The sequence below is a fragment of the Pipistrellus hanaki genome, assembly GCF_964339955.1.
Source record: "Pipistrellus hanaki genome assembly, chromosome: 1".
Classification (NCBI taxonomy): Eukaryota; Metazoa; Chordata; class Mammalia; order Chiroptera; family Vespertilionidae; genus Pipistrellus; species Pipistrellus hanaki.
The window spans coordinates 41357517-41374479 of record NC_140503.1 but is presented as its reverse complement, the minus strand read 5'-3'; the positions used below and the strand labels follow the sequence as shown (position 1 = coordinate 41374479).

At 43.9% G+C, this 16963-nt stretch overlaps 2 protein-coding genes across 3 annotated transcripts in view; one reads left to right on the top strand and one right to left on the bottom strand.

Moving 5' to 3' along the window:
• Positions 1-5610: 5610 nt before the first annotated feature.
• The window catches only part of AAGAB (alpha and gamma adaptin binding protein), a 45859-nt gene continuing 34506 nt past the window's right edge, over positions 5611-16963 (bottom strand). The window contains exons 7-10 of one of the 2 annotated variants that reach the window (XM_084888053.1): positions 15869-15962; positions 8798-8902; positions 8286-8335; positions 5611-7628 (exon numbers count right to left, since the gene is read on the bottom strand). In XM_084888053.1, coding sequence (XP_084744179.1) covers positions 7551-7628; positions 8286-8335; positions 8798-8902; positions 15869-15962 — 327 coding nt within the window. In that variant the 3' untranslated portion in view covers positions 5611-7550. Of the gene's footprint in view, positions 7629-8285; positions 8336-8797; positions 8903-15868; positions 15966-16963 lie in introns of both variants that reach the window. The other variant, XM_084888052.1, reaches the window with a different exon arrangement.
• LOC311624516 (general transcription factor II-I repeat domain-containing protein 2A-like) lies at positions 10576-15857 on the top strand. Its single transcript, XM_084887863.1, has 2 exons — positions 10576-11785; positions 11881-15857. Exon 1 carries the CDS (start codon positions 10624-10626, stop codon positions 11779-11781), a length of 1158 nt encoding a protein of 385 aa, XP_084743989.1. The 5' UTR covers positions 10576-10623; the 3' UTR covers positions 11782-11785; positions 11881-15857.

Below are 16963 nucleotides of genomic sequence, written 5' to 3'. Positions count from 1 at the left end.
TTTGACCCAGGATGTGCCACAGCCTTATGCCATACACATGGCCCTACCTCACCAAGGGCCACGGCCAGTCCTTCCGTGACAGCAGGAGCCCCTGGGCCAGAAGTCCCACCCCTGCTGCACCTGCCTGGGCCCGCACAGGTCTCCGGCTGCTGTCTCTCCACTGTCACCTTTCAGTCTTTTTCTCCTGGACGTAAGGGCCTCTGAAATGATCAGATGCCACCAGACTTCCCTCCCGCTGGGCATGGAGACAGTTCTACATTCGTGAGGTTTCCAGCTCAGAGGACTCTCTCAGCCCCCTGTGAAAATTCATGTTAAACTCCCAAGAAGACACACTTCAACATTTTCTCATTGGCTGAATCTTACACGGACCCCAGCTGATGGGGACTGAACGCCAGGATGATAAAAACAATTTGGAGGAAGACAGAATGGGGCTGGCACAGTCATTAGCCACCTATGTGCCCACTTACACAGCAGCCTTCCTTCTAAGGACCTTCCCCGAGTTCAGACCCCTCTGTACCGGAGAGAGACAGAGTTCACAGGAACTATATCACATTCCTCCCGCTGTGATGATGATTTGGCCAATTCTCCCCTCCTGCCCTCTAAAAGACTTCCCCAAAGTTTTATCTAATCTGTATTTCTCAGCAAATGGCTCAAATCCATACCGCTAATTCAACCTGTCCTTTGAGCTACAACTTTAAGTTCCAGCTGCCTGTCAAATGTGATTTAAAGCATAACACCCACAAACTGAGTCATCTATTTAACAAGAATACGTGGCGAGCTACCTCCTTTTCTGACTCCCCATTTTTATCAGCAGCTCCTCTCTAGCTCCCCCTTCCTCCTTCTCCAACCCGAGCAGCTTGATGCACATCCCTTCTTGCTCTCTGTCACCTCTGCTGCCTGTCAGTCAAACCTCCCTTTCGGAAAGGCCCTGTTCCCTGAATGGCCTGGCACCCCTTGGCACGACCTCCTCTCTCTCTTGTACCTGCACTTAGTCTTTCCATCCGGGTGGTGTTCCCAAGCCACTGCGTGTGTTCTTGATGTTCCTCCCCAAGTGAGCTCCATCTACTCATGTGATTTCAGGCCACGGAAGTGCTGACTTCCAAATCGGCATTTACAGCCTGGATGTCCATCCCAGGCTTCACATCTGTAGCCAACAGCCTGTGGGCTGATGGTACGTGGAGATGCCACAAGTAGCTCAAACTCATAATTTAAAAAGCAAATTCACCACTGCCCTTATCAAATCCTCCTCTGGCCTTAAGCCCCCCTTTCTGGCTCCACCATTTACCCATCCTATAGCCACAGAGGTCACAATCACCCTCCCTCACACCCCACATCCAGTCAGTTCTGTTTCCCACTCTCACTGCCCTACACACGTCCTCTAGCACCCAGACAACCACACCAGCTTCAGAACTACTCTCCTGGTCTCCAGCCTGCTTTCCTGTACATGCAGCAATCACACCACTCCAGTGACCTGCCTGACCTTAGATGCCCTCAGCCACAGCGCACACTCTAAGGGCTTTAACACGGACCGCTTGACCTTTATCACTGGGCCCCATGCAGCTCTCACAGCTGCTGCCTTACACTCTGCAGCATGCTGTTCCTTATGCTCTGCTTGGAACGTTAACCTCTCTTCCCCAGGCTGCACCCCTGCTCCGACCTTTCTGACACGCACCGCTAGCTCTGTTGCTGTCACTAATGCTTTGCCCTCAGATGTCTCCAGGAAGCCCTCCGTGCATCCATCACCACATTCTCAACTGTCTTCACCATGGCTTTCTCTCCTCCAGGCTGCGAGTTCCCTGAGAACAGAGTTTGTATCTTATTCTTATACCCCCAACTTCTTTTGGCCACTACATATTTTTGTTAAATGAATCAGAGCCCATATCTAGAAGATTCTACCTCAGCAATACTTTTGCATCCATTTCCAATGTGCTATTCTACAGTAAGTTGTTATATATAGCCGAAGGAACCCTACCAAACATTTCTGATTACCTTTTATCAAAGTTATTCCAACAGTCTCCTCATCTGTCTCCCTCTAGTCCAGGGATGGCAAATATGGGGCAAAATGACACCATTCTCTATCCATGGCGAAACCACCAGTCACAGTGCTGGGTCCATTCTCAGCCTCAGAATCCTTCTCAACGCTTCTCTCCAAATAGTGCTCATTAATTAGCGCTGGCTAATACCACTGCCCGATTTCCCTGGAGTGTCATTACAGTTAATGTGTCTTCTGCTCCAAACTTCCTGACTCCTCAATTACCTCCAGAGGAAACACAGGCCCCACGAAGGAGGATTTCATGGTTCTCTCCAACATCAATCCATCCTTACCCATCACCACTTCTCTATTTGGACTACTGGAGTTTTCCCAATAGGACCCCTTGCGTTATCTCCATGCCTTTGTTCATGCTGTAACTTCCACCTATCTGCCCAAATTCGTATCCTTTCGGCTCAATGCAAGCATCACTTCCTATTAAGTCAGAGGGTCTCAAAATATGGTCACTAACCAGTTATACCGTTTCCCCGAAAATAAGACAGTGTCTTATATTTTTTCTCCCAAAGTTGCGCTAGGTCTTATTTTCAGGGGATGTCTTATCTTTCCATGCGCTAGGTCTTATTTTCGAAGAATGTCTTATTTTCGGGGAAACACGGTATCAGTATCATGGTAGAAACACATTCCGAGACCCCACCATGGACCTACTGAATCAGAAACTGGGGTTGGGCCCGCCAAGTGATCCTGATGTGGGCTCAAGTTTGAGAGCACTGCTCCCAGCTGCATTTTATGCTCCTCCCAACACTGCTCTCCTCCCCACAAGCATTTAGGGCTGGTCAGGGTGCTCTGCACATTCTGCCCAGCATTCCGCCTTCTGTGCCCTCATCTTGCTTGTCCCTGCCTCCCACCCGAGTTGGACGATGAGCTGCTAGAGCAGAGAAAATACATCCTGAATCTGCAGCCTCTGCCGCACCTGGCCCAGTCTGGCACCAACAAAGTTCCCTGGGTCCTTGTTTCGTCAGGAATAGGTTAGTTGCTTTTTCTCATGTTTTAGGCCTTCTAACTTCACCATGTATGACTTCCTGAGAATTCCCTGGAGCAGCAAGATTGGTGCAGACCAAGTCCTGGGGCTCAGATGAAGAGAATCTTTTCTCTCTTAAATTATGCTATTTCCTTGCCGTCCCTACCCCAGGCCTCACTTAGCCCAGGTGGTTATAGCATTAAAGCCACCTGGTTGACAAGAGAAAGGGGAGAGGCCATGAGTGTTCACATCCTTCATAGGAGAGAACCAGGAAGGCTGGCCATGTACCTCTATATGGGACCTTTTTGTGCCGCCCAAATTTGTAGTTATGGGGAGAGAGTATTTGAGTCTAGCAACATATACACACAGATATTAAAGGGGTCTAGAGAGAAAAACTTCTTTTCTTGCCAAACCTGTATTCCAAAGATGCAGTAATAACTGTTAAGTCCTGGTTGTGAATCAGTACTTTTCCAATGGGAAACAAAGTAGAACTGTAAGTCGTCAAAAGCTGGAATGTGCTCGGTGGTGCTCCAGCAACAGGCCCATACATTGCTATTACCTCTATTAATTCTTCATTCTGCAAATCTGAAACACCTCGGAACAGCAAGATGCTTCCTCTACTAGAAGAACTGCAAAACACACACACACTTCACTCTGAATAAAGAAACCTACATTAAGAGTAAGACCTTAATGTGATGTTAATAACAGACATATAGGTCATGCCCAAAATATAAAACTTAAAGAACTTCTAAGACCCTTTCTATAGGAGTTTAAATGCCAAAGGTGCAAGCATGGATCACTAAACTAACCCCAAGTGGAATCTAAATCAAAATTAGAACTCTGCCCTGCATAGCCCGCATGCTACTTTATGAGACATACAAATGATGGGAAAGTTAATAGGGTGTTGTTTTCAAGCCAATCCTAGTAAGTAGGCACACTTGACCAGATATTATACATTTTCTCCACCTACAATCTTCTAATTAAATTTTATATTTAATGACAGAATGCTGTAGCTAAATTGTCTTCCCTATTTTTAAATTTGGGTGTGTATGTGTGTGTGTGGGGGGGGAGGGGTACGATGTGTGTGAGGGATAACTCTAACTCATTACAACATTCTTTGGAAGTCTGTCTCCATCAATCAGAGCATTTAATGAATCAGGAACTCTGACCACACTAGGCACATGTTTGCTAAATTTAGCTTTGCATCAGCAAACACAAGCTCAGAATAGTTCATGGAGCTCTCATCTTACCCTTAGACAGTGATTCTTCTAAGATTATCTGTCTATGGCAGGCCAAGGCAGGGTACGGGCCACTCCACGTGCTCTCCCTATGGCCATTGTTGAGAGACTGGCCCAAGGTTGAGGGGATCCAGCATCAGCCATGGCAAACACGTTTACCCCCACCGCTCCATGATGAGAACTTGAAGTTAGCCATTTATCACATCTCATGTGTTACAAGTGGTTTGCAGTAATAGCCTGACATGCTCTATGGTCCTTGAACCACATCCCATATTATTCAGCCATCTAACTTCTCTGAATCTCCAGCTCCTCTGAATTAGATGTGGCCACGTTCTATAAATAGAGAGCAAGCAAACTGCATCTGTCAATCTTCTCATATTCTGGCAGGATAACATATTTTAGAGTTATAAAAATATCTATGTCTTCATCACTCTAAAATTATTACATAACACACACTTTTCTCAGGGGAAAAAGGCTTATGTCTCTCCCTACCTTCCAACACTCATGGACCTTCAAACTTCATGATAATACTTATCAAACTATCAAATACAAATCAAAATTAAGGGCCCACTATGTGCCAGACAGCGTGTTATACAAACAGAAAAATTCCAAGAGGAGGGGGGTAGATAATTCATTTTAAATCCCGATGGACAATCCATAATAACTTGTGAATGCCAACTACGGAGGTCACTTTAGATAAAGTACAACTTTTATTACACTACTAGAGGCCCTTTGCACAGATTCGTGCAATGGTGGGGTCCTTCAGCCTGGCCTGCCCCCTCTCGCAATCCGGGGATCGGACCAAAACCGCCAGTCCGACATCCTCCGAGGAATGTAGTCGTGTGCAAAGCAGCAGGCAGCCGAGGAGGAGGAGCCCGAGCCCTGGCCAGGTGCCATGCCGCTCGGTAGTGCTACCATGGAGGCAGGAGAGGCTCATGCTGCCACAGCTGCCCCCACCAGCTGTGAGCCCAGCATCTGGTGCCAGTCGGTCAGTTAAGCGGTGCTCCCATTGTGGGAGCACACTACTACCAGTGGGCAGCTCCTGTGTTGAGTGTCTCCCCCTGGTGGTCAGTGTACATCATAGCGACCGGTCACTTAGGCTTTTATATATATATAGATTAGCTCATGATCACTCTTCTTAATGCCACTGTATTCTTTTATCCTACATTTTCTCTAGAAGGGGCTGATAGCTGAGGTCTTAAAAACGTGAGTTGTCAGTATAAATATGCATGTTGGATCCAGAATTGTGAGCTTGACAAACCCTTACATTATTCACTACTTATGCCTAATCCAATGAAGGAAGAAAGGCTTCTCCTACATACATTTTCTACTAAAAAACAAAATCATAACAATACACATTAGCAGACTTTATAAAGAAATCACATTTTAATAATCTGGCTTTGTTTAAGCCACAAAATCAAGTTCACAGCTTTTTCTTTTTTTAGTCTGTTTTCTCTAACCAATGATCCTAATTTATTTTCTAAAACCTCTCATATTTTAAGAAAAACATGTTCCACCTTTCATTTTGCAGCAAGGAGCTAACTTTCCTTATATTCTTTTTCTTTTTTCTTTTTTTTAATGTTTCTTTTTTTAATATATTTTATTGATTTTACACAGTGAGGAATTGAGAGGGATAGAGAGTTAGAAACATCGATGAGAGAGAAATATCAACTAGCTGCCTCTTGCACAGCCCCCACTGGAGATGTGCCCGCAACCAAGGTACGTGCCCTTGACCGGAATCGAACCCAGGACCTTTCGGTCCGCAGGCCGACGCTCTATCCACTGAGCCAAACCAGTTTCGGCTTTCCTTATATTCTTACGAATGGCTGATCCTGTCATCTCAAAGAAACACTGATGGAATAGTGAATAATCCTTCAGAATAGTAAATAAATAAATAAAAAGTCACCAAGCAAGACAGCCACCGAAGTTGGCTCTTCCTGAATGCTCCAATCACTGCCTCCTTCTCTCCTATGGTTGCCCTGGCCTGGCACTGTGAGCCCTCCATACTTCCTGCTTCTGCCTCAGTCCCAGCGCTCAGAAGATGGAGCACAGGGCTCTGAAAGCTGTTTCTGTTTGTGAGCATGCTCAGCCCCGGTGCCAGCACCACCCAGCTCTGGGGCCCTGTGCCATTAGCCATGCAGCGGCCACCACAGAGCTGGGTTATTTGCTATATTGCCAACTCTTCCTTTGGAAACTTTCCCTTCGATGATCAGTTCCCCTGGGGCTGACCCACTCAGCCCAGGAAGTAACACAAGGGACTCCGGGACTCACTGCCTAATGTTTTCACATCCTTTCCCACCTCACTGACTCCTTAGTAGTACTATTTGGCAGTGACCCGTCTCTCAGAGAGGAGACAACACAGCTCTGACATCTCAAGAAAACTCTAAGGAAGAAGAATTTATTCATGATAAAGGCAATGCCAAAACTTCCGTGTGTGATCACAGATTGTTTCAACGGCCCATTACAGAGAATTACTTAAGTTCCCCTCTGTCTCTTCAAACATGCAAACCGCACCCACCCTCCTACTCCTCAACTTTGTAAAGGGATCTGTTTTATTCCTACCAGAGTAGGAAACCTTTGCCTCATTTATTATAATATAAAATGTGACACGAGCTCCTCAATGCTTTCTAGCATGAGCTCAGACACTACACTTGAATTGAAATGCCCAGAGCAACTTTTTAGCTAGATATTAACCTGAGGGCCACTGCCACTGGCCTCACCTATACCGCAGCACAAATCTAATCTACAGCTGCTTCCTTTCTTCCCAGCAAAAGCATCAAAGCTCAGAGCAGCAAGCTCCTTGGAAGCAGAAAATCGAGAACACCCAGGAAAGGTGGCACAGGCTCCTGATCTGCAGAATCAAGCGTGACCATGGGGCATGCTACAGAAAAGCTAAGAGTGGCTTCTTCTTTAACACGTTAAGCGCCCAGCCTGCTTTGTCTTCCGGATGGAAAGTAAAGTGTCAGCCACCGGTGACTGACTGGGTGCTTAACGTGTTAACTTGGGCAAATCACACACAACCTCTGCGCCTCTCATTCACTCCCATTCCTAGAACAAAAAAAGCATATTTGAAAAATTATCAGTCCTTACTGTCATTATACTCCTCACTCCTTTACAATATCCCGAGGGATAAAAACTTTCTCCTTAACCTTCTACTAAAAACTAAAATTAAGAGGATCCTATGAACGAATCAGGCAGCCAACATGATGATGAAAAGTTCAGCAAAACGTAACGAGGTTGATAGAAAAGTATCTCAGGTCTTGAGAGTTAGTATCTTTGTTGGCCAAACCCTAGTAGGAAAAATTTAGTGTTCTTCATCAGATGAAAGGCCTTCAATTTCATCTCTGTCTCCCCCAATTGCCATCCAGAAGGCTTTGGCAACCTGTGTCAAAAGAAACATGCAATACATTTTAGCCAACAGTTAAATTTCAGCTCATTTCATGTCAGACTTTGAACTGATTAAGACCTAAAATTCTATACCTTGCCCTCCAACCCTCTGGCAACATATATCAAAAACCCTTGAATATCCTGACCCAGGACTTCCACTGCTAGAAATTTACACTCAGGATATAATCAGAGTTGTGCACAATGGTGATGTGTAAGGATATGCAGAGCTTCACTCTTTATAGAAGCAAAAATTGCACATGACCAGTCCAAAAGTGCACTGAATAAATTATGACACATTCATATAACGCAGTACCATAAACCATGTATGTTTCCTGTTAAGAACATGTGTCGCATTGGTAATAACAAACTAAAACAAAATAACGGAGTTTTCCAGCCTAATAGTTAGAAAGGCAAACATTCTGAGTCTCAATGAAAGTTCCATGTCACTCAACATACATTTGAAAAATCTTGGTTTGACTGCAGCAACTAAGTTACTACTGTGTAAACAGTCAATTAGTTATAAGTTAAAATCCAATGAAAAATTCACAGTAAGACTTTTTAGAGGTAGAAAAGTGTAATTAATCAATAAGTGTTATAATTCTAACAGCCTGGACCTTTTGTAGGTTAATAAATACCTGACTGATTGGCTCACCTTTTCTGCATGCAACTTTCTCTGCTCGTGAGGAAGCGTCGCAGCCTTGTCTAGGGGGAAAATATATCTTAAGAAACTCATCTAATAGCACAAGAGAATCTGGAGTGTACGGATGTTCTAACACTGGGAGATGGGAGATGGGTTTCAAAGACATGTTTATGGTGTAGTCATTATAGCTGCTAGGAAGTTTAAGTCTTCCAAATTCTCCAGATGGGAATGATGTGAGTAAATTGGTAGGGTGTCACTAATTCCACATTACTGAGACATACTGAAAGAAACAGAGGCAAGAGAAGAAGGGAAAATAAGAGGAAAGAGAATAAAGGAAGACGAAAATTTACCCCAGGGGATTTTTACCACCAGAGGATGGCACAGTCTCCCAGTAGCTATGTTTCTCAAGATAGCTGAGACCAGAGAATGGAATCAAATCAGCAGTTACCAAATAAATTCTACAATATAAAACCAGGGAGTATCAATATGGGAACATGTTAGGCACAACAGATTCATCTGCTTACCTTTCATTTCCTTTAACTTTGAAAACAGTCTTTCAAAATTTTCCAAATCTCCTCCGCCTGTAGTCAGACTGGCTAATTCTTGAATATCCAGATCTAACATAGGATCTGAAATAAGGATTCAACACATTGTCACACGTTATTTATATTCCAGAGGCCTGTGCACAAGGGGGGGGGGGGGGGGAGATTGGGGGGGGGGGGGGGGGAGTCCTTCAGCCTGGCCTGTACCTTCTCCAAATCCAGGAGCTTTCAGGGGATGTTCAACTCCTGGTTCAGGATCCGGCCTAAACTGGCAGTTGAACATCCCTCTCACAATCTGGGACTGCTGGCTCCTAACTGCTCACCTGCCTGCCTGATCACCGCTAATGCTTTTGCCTGCCTGCCTGATTGCTCCTAACCACCTCTGCCTGCCTGCCTCATTGCCCCTAACCACTAGGGGGGGGGGGGGGGCAGCCTGGATGAGGGGTCATGGTGTTCTACACTTTCCAACCAGGAATGTTTTTTTTAAAGATATGTTTTATTGATTTTTTACAGAGAGGAAGAGAGAGGAATAGAGAGTTAGAAACATCGATGAGAGAGAATCATCGATCAGCTGCCTCTTGCACACCCCCCACTGGGGATGTGCCCGCAACCAAGGTACATGCCCTTGACCGGAATCGAACCCGGGACCTTTCAGTCCACAGTCCGACGCTCTATCCACTGAGCCAAACCGGTTTCGGCCAACCAGGAATGTTTTAATAGGCAGTCTCCAATGACTTGAACTGGAACACCTAAAAGTAAAGTGCTCAGATTTCAGGCATCAGGTGCTATTCGCAAGATTTCTATCCCAATTAAATTCTAATTCTGAGCTCTCAACAGTCTGGACAAACTGCCCTTCACTATCTCCAAAGTTTCTTATTCGTCGCTATCCCATTTTCCTCTGCTTCAAACCAAGGTAACAAATGAAACCTTTAATTCTGATCTTCCTAGCTGCAAGGGAACAGCAAACCTCAATCGAAATAACTTCCTGCCAGAAGTCACATCCAAATACTGCCACACTGAGGACTACAGGCCCTATAATATAGGGCTGACGATGGACATGTGCAACAACAGGCGCACGTTCTAGCCCAGGGGTCGGCAACCTGCGGCTCCGGAACCGCATGCGGCTCTTTGAACCTTTGCTGCGGCTCCCAGCAGGGCCGACAGCAGGGGGCGGGCGGGGAGCTGTATCACTTACCTCTAATACTAATTTTTGCTGTTGGTTAAGCATGGGAGACAGGCCCTTTTGTAAGATGTACACTGTAGGAAATTTGTGGCTATTATATAAAATTTTTTTTAAATAAATAAATTAAATTATTATTTACATTTTTAAATTTAATTTACTTAATTTAATTTACGGAATATTGGGGGGCCTGATGAATTACTTTTATGGCATGCATGGCTCACTATTTACAAAATATTGGGGGCCTGATGAATTGTTTTTTTTTTTAAAAAGGTGACTTGTTGAGGCGGGCGCAGGGGCGGGGTGGGGAGGGAGCAGCCGCGCTCACCGGCGCTCTCTTTTGGTTTGCTCCGGCTCCAGACCCCCCACACGCTGAGGCGCTTCTCCTCCTCCCCCTCCTCCTCCTCCTCCTCCTCCTCCTCCTCCTCCAAGCGCCTCTGTCCCATCCCAGTCCCAGCCCCAGCCCCGCTCGGGGTTCAGGGATGCCCGCCAGCATGTTCAGCATAGACAACATCCTGGCTGCGGGGCCTTGCTGCAAGGATGCGGTGCTGCCGGTGGCTCCCGACCCCGTGCCGAAAAAATAAACACCAACCACCTGGTCTCAGTGGCTACTGATGGGGCACCGAGCATGAGAGGAGCACAGAAGGGCTTTGTGGCTCTACTACAGAGGGCTCTGGGTAGGACGCTGCTCTCATTTCATTGCATCCTGCACCAAGAGGCATTGTGTGCTCAAACATTTCCCCCGGAATGCACAAAAGTGATGGATGTGGTCATTCAGATTGTTAATAAGATAGTGGCAGAGGGTTTAAACCACTGCCAGTTCCATTTGCTATTGGATGAGGTGGAAAGCATATATTCTGACCTCCTGCTCCACAACAAGGTCCGGTGGCTGTCCAGAGGCGAGGTGCTAAAATGCTTTGTCGCATCTTTGGAAGAAGTAAAAACTTTCCTGGCCAGCAAAGAGCTCACCTTTGCTGAGCTGGAACAACCAGAGTGGCTGGAAAAATTACGTTTTATGGTAGACATGACAGCACATCTAAACACACTAAATACAACCCTTCAGGGGAAAGGAGGCACAGCCCTGCACATGCTGGAGGAGGTTTTGGCATTCGAGCACAAGTTGACAGTATTTGTCAAAGATTTACAGAGAGGTACACTGTCTCACTTTCCCTCTTTGAGAGAGTTCAAACAAAGTCATGATACGATAAATTTGGAATATTTGAAGTCTGCAATCACCACAATGCAAAGTTCGTTTGGGAAACGATTCTGTGAGTTCAGAGAGGAAAAAAACACATTATCCTTCCCTGTCACTCCCCTGGCGATCGATCCATCCCTAGTGAATATGACTGCATTTGCAGGTGTAAGTCTACCTGATCTTGAGATGGAACTGGCCGATATAGCCGACAAAGATATATGGGTGTCCAAGTTCAAATGCTTGGCCGCTACTCTTGAGGATGTTGCCCGTCAGAAGGCCATTCTGGCTCAGAATCATAAATGGAGTGATATTGAAAACCTTCCCAAACAGGACAAACTTGTGTTCGAAACATGGAATGCCATCCCCAACACTTATATAAATATGAAAAAGTATGCATTTGGAGTCCTGTCGATCTTCGGCTCCACATATGTATGTGAGCAGGTCTTTTCCAACATGAACTATATTAAAAACAAACATCGATTACGCCTCACAGATGACAACTTGCAAGCCTGTGTGAAAATGAAGGTAACGTCTTACAGCCCTGATGTGCAGACACTGTGCACTGAGGTTCAGGAGCAAAAATCCCATTAACCAGGTAAATTAAATATTTTAATTAGCTATTAATTTGCAAAAATATATTTTATTTTACAATGTAAAATATAGAAAAAAAGAAATCCTTTTTTTCTTCAGATTGACAGCTAACTGCACGATCCGGTATATAGCATTAAGGTAAGAAACAATATATGCAGTGTTATATTTGTTTTAAATGTCGCAATGGTTTTGCGGCTCCCAGGTTTTTTTTTCCTTCGAAAACAGGTCCAAGTGGCTCTTTATGTCTTAAAGGTTGCCGACCCCTGTTCTAGCCATAGGCACCCAGCCGTCCTCCACAATCCTCTAGTCGCATACTTCCAGTTTTTCTAGCTCATCCTTAAGTGGTGTTTACTTCAGTCATGTTGCAGTGTCCAGAGCCTCTAGTTGGAGAGAATTTTTCTGTTCTTTGACGTTGATGGCTGTTTACTATTTGGAGTCAGTGAAGTTTTGGGAGCACTGCCGCTGCCATGAACATGTCAGTCCCAAGCGCACACATGAAACAACCGCCCATTCAGTCCACGGCTGGGGCCGTCCCGGTTCGCAGAGAAAGGTACTGTGCTGAGCCGTTTTCCAATCGGATCTTCCCCTTCCTTCCCCAGCACACTCCAAACCAACTCGGTGCCTGACCACCCCAGCCCCACAGACCCTTGCAACCTTCCCCCTTATTTCTTCGACTTTCCCCCATCAAACTCGCACCCTATCCACTAAGGTACGCCAATTCAGCAATAAATACCTAAAATTTATACCGTCTTTTACTGTACAACATATATTTTCACATCTATTACTGACATCCATAAAGGTGGCTAGGACAGATTTCACTGTCCACAATTCACACATGAAAAAATCTGGGTTTAAAAATGAACTCATCTAAAACTACAATACTTCAGAGATAAAGCAGATTTAAATTCCTGTATTTCTGGTACCAATCCTCCACTATTTCAATCTCAGCATGTTGCCTCATTATCCAAGTTTAATGAGAATTTTAACTCTTCCTCCACTCCAGGCCGACCATACCAGCACACAGGTCTGTCTCCTTCCTTTGAATGCATCCCACCCTCAGTGTTTACGGAACTGTCTTGGCACTGGCAAATGCCACTTTGTATCCTGACACCTCGCTGCATTGCTATAATAGACTATCATAGTAAGAGAGTTTGCTTTGTATCTGTACAACCGGGTGCTTTAACTTACACCGTCCATTTCCCTTTGCCACAGCACTGTAAGGAAAGATTTGTTAACCCCTGTTTTACAGAAGGGGAAACTAATGCCCATGGAAGCTAACTACCTTACTCCAGGTCACTCCATTACTAGAGGTAGAGCCAAGATTTGAACCCAGGTGTTTAGGACTCAAGCCCACAGCCTTAACCATTACAAGGCTTGCCTATGCATTTTTAGACTGTAAGCTCCTTGAAGACAAGGATGATAACTTATAATCCTTTGCATGTACTACAATGTTATACAGATAATTTGGTGTTAAAAATGAATTTTGGTTAATAATTTTGCTTTAGTGTAGTGGGCATGTCATGCTGGCAATTGGCATACAGGGCTAAAGATAAAAATGTGTGACCTGTCTGTGCATACATGATAGTTGAACTGTGGACATGGATAGAATCACTTCATGTGAGGTACAGATTTGGAAGAGGGGTTAAAGTGGAGCATTGAGGAATGGCAATATTTAAAGGCTGGGTAAAAAAAAGAGGATAAATTTCTAAACAAAGAGAAGGAATAACCAGAAAGACAGAAAAATCACACAACTAAGATGTGTTGGGTGAGTCAAGAAAAGATACTGTTTCAAAAGGGATTGCTCCCACATATTACATGCTGCCAAGAGGCCAGGAGGAGAAGTGGAAGACAGCTATTACACTCAGCGGCATGGAGTTTGTTGGTGAGCTGATTTAGTGGGATATGGAGGCAGAAGTAGATGGGAGTGCACTGAGGAGTGAATGGGAGGTGAAGAATGGAAATAAGTTTAGTACAGAAAGAAGGAGGGAAACATGGAGTTGAAGTGTTTTACATCTGTTGGTTTAGCTTTGCCTCTAATACATACATACACACACACACACACACACACACACACACACACACACACATTATAATGAACAAAATAAACAGACTAACAAGAGAGATCCAAGACATGGAAATTAATCAAAGAACTTACATGGTTATATACATAAACCATGAACATAGACAACAGTGTGGTAGGCCTTGCAAAGGGCGAGTGTGGGGTGAAGGGGGTCAAAGGGAGGGGGAAAGAGTACATTTATAATACTTTCAACAATAAAGATAAATTTAAAAAACTTTTTTTGGAAATAATTTTAGCTTTACAAAAAAGTAACAAAACCCCAGCCAGGTTGTTCAGTTGCTTGGAGCATTGTCCCGTACACCAAAAAGGCTACGGACTTTATTCCTGATCAGGGCACATTTGTAGCTTCAATCCCTAGTCTGGACACACAGAGGAAACAATCGATCAATGCTTCTCTCTCACATCAGTATTTCTCTCTCTCTTTTTTCTCTCTCCCTTGTTCCTTCCCTTCAATTCCCCTCTCCCCCTTCCTCTCTCCAATAATTAGCAAACATATGTCCTTGGGAAAGGATTCTTTTTTCCTAATTTTTTTAAATCTTCACCTGAGGATATTTTCCCATTGAATTTTAGAGAGAGAAGAGAGAAATATCACTGTGAGAGAAACACATCAATTGGTTGCCTCCTGCACAACAGGAGCCTGCAACTGAGGTGGGTGCCCTTTATCAGAATCGAACCCAGGACCCTTCGATCCGCAGGCTGACACTCTACCCACTGAGCCAAACCGGCTAGGGCTTAGGTGAGGTTTTTTTAAGTTGTAAAAATAGTATATGCCCTTCACCCACCTACCCTCAATGTTAACGTCTTATATAACCACATTATAATTATAAATGTCAAGAAGTTAATAATGGTGTAGTGCTGTTAACTAAAACACAGACTTCATTCAAACTTCATCAGCTTTTCCACTAAAAGCCTTTTTTCTCTGTTCCAGGATCCTACACGGAATTGAGCTGTCAAATCTTCTTAGACTTCTCCAATTTCTGACAGTTCCTGCGTCTCTACTCATCCTTTATGACTTTTAAAGCGACCTGGTTGGATATTTTGCATAATGTTCCGCAATTTGGGTTTGTCTAATGTTTTCCTATTATTTGATCGAGTTTATGCAACCTTGGCATAAACAGCACAAAAGTGAGGGCCTGTTTGATACAGATCAGGAGAAGATGATGTCAGTATATCTTATTACTGGTGAGGTCATCTTCATCACTTGAAGTAGTATCTGTAAGTTTTTCTAATATAAAGTTACTATTTCCCCTCTGCAATACATAAATACCTTAGCAGAAATGCTTTTAGACTATGCAAATATCATGTTTCTTCTAAAATTTTTATCTATGAATTGTAACATCCATCAGTGGATCGGGCCTGCAAACAACTATTACTGTGGCATAAAGAGAAAGTAGAGATATAGTAGTTCCCTAACAAAAGAATATTTATAGTTATTTCAACTAAGCTCCTTGGCTTTCTGGCTTTTGGACAGCAGACTAGATTCTGGTTTCAGTTCCAAGACCTTCTTATTAGATACTGTTAGATGAATTACTGAACTGCTCTGGGCCTCAACATCATCTCCATAAAATAACTTCTCTGCCAAACTTAATTACCAGGTGGGAAAGTGGGTATAAAAAAAACTTTAAAAGGATGTGAACGGGCTTATAAAGTTATATTATTCTTGATACCGTCAACTCTAACTACTGTTAAATACTATGAAAAAAAAACTGGGTAATATGGAGATATAAAGCTGTTTCACCACCTGGTCCTGTCTGTTTTAGCTAGATGATATGAATCAAGATCCTGCTAAGAGAATCAGAGGGAAATGATATAGATTTGCAATGTGTATATTCTTCCTCCTTTTTCCGACAGCCATCTCAAGGCTCACATTCATTTGGGGTTACACTATCAACTCTCTTTCCTTATTATATAATTATAAAGTCAATATTCCCCATGATTTACTCCCTGATACATTGGCTATTCCAAATTCCACAGAGCTGTCTCTCAGGAGCCAAAGGAGGAACTTACCCACAATGCTATCGACCTGAGCATCTGCTGTATTAGCTGCACCACTCCGACGATCCAGGAGGGATCCAGTCCAATCTGCTGCTGGCAGACGGGGCTGCTGGTAAGGAAAACACACAACACACAAGCAATACTTTAACAGCAGGCTACTTGAGAACTAAATCCGAAAGGCTCACGCTTCCACCCACTGGCTGGCTTTAGAGAAGCCATATTAGGAGCGAGACACAAGGAGAGACGAAGAAGGTTCAACCTCATATAAAAAAATAAATGGCTAAAAATTCACTAGAGGAGTATTTTCCTTAAAAAAAAAAAAAAAGTAGAAAGTGTCATGACTCTGCTACTGACTATTAAAACATAGTTTGTTTTGTTTAAGACCATGCTTTATTCGGAATGTGAAAATGAACATGACACGTCATAAACAGCTCAGAGAATGATGAAAAAGAAGCCTGGAAGCGCATCGCGCCCTTGGTTCCAGCATGACTACCACGGTAAACCTGGACCGAAGTCCTTGAGGACAGACGGGTGAAATCAGCCTATTCAGCTCTCTGAGGACAAGGACTTTGCCTCAGATTTGTACAGGGCCTTATACATGGGAAGTACTGAAAAAGAAACACCAATTTTATTTTATGTTTAAAGATCTGGAGGCAACTTTATGCCTTAAGGAAATCCTAGCACTTTTTATTTTTTATTTTTAAATATATTTTATTGGTTTTTTTACAGAGAGGAAGGGAGAGAGATAGAGAGCTAGAAACGTCGATGAGAGAGAAACATCGACCAGCTGCCTCTTGCATACCCCCTACTGGGGATGTGCCCGCAACCAACGTACATGCCCCTGACCAGAATCGAACCTGGGACCTTTCAGTCCTCAGACCGACGCTCTACCACTGAGCCAAACCGGTTTCGGCCCTAGCACTTTTTAAAAAGTATGCTAATAAGAACACATGAAACCACCCAGATTGCAAACATCTTGAACCAGCCTCTCTCACAGGTACCAGGCACAAGAGGACTGCTTTAGAGTCTCCTTTTATCTATCTTTAGTATTCTCTGCCACTTCTTAAATGGAAAGGAAAAAATAATCAATTCATAATGACAAGGAGG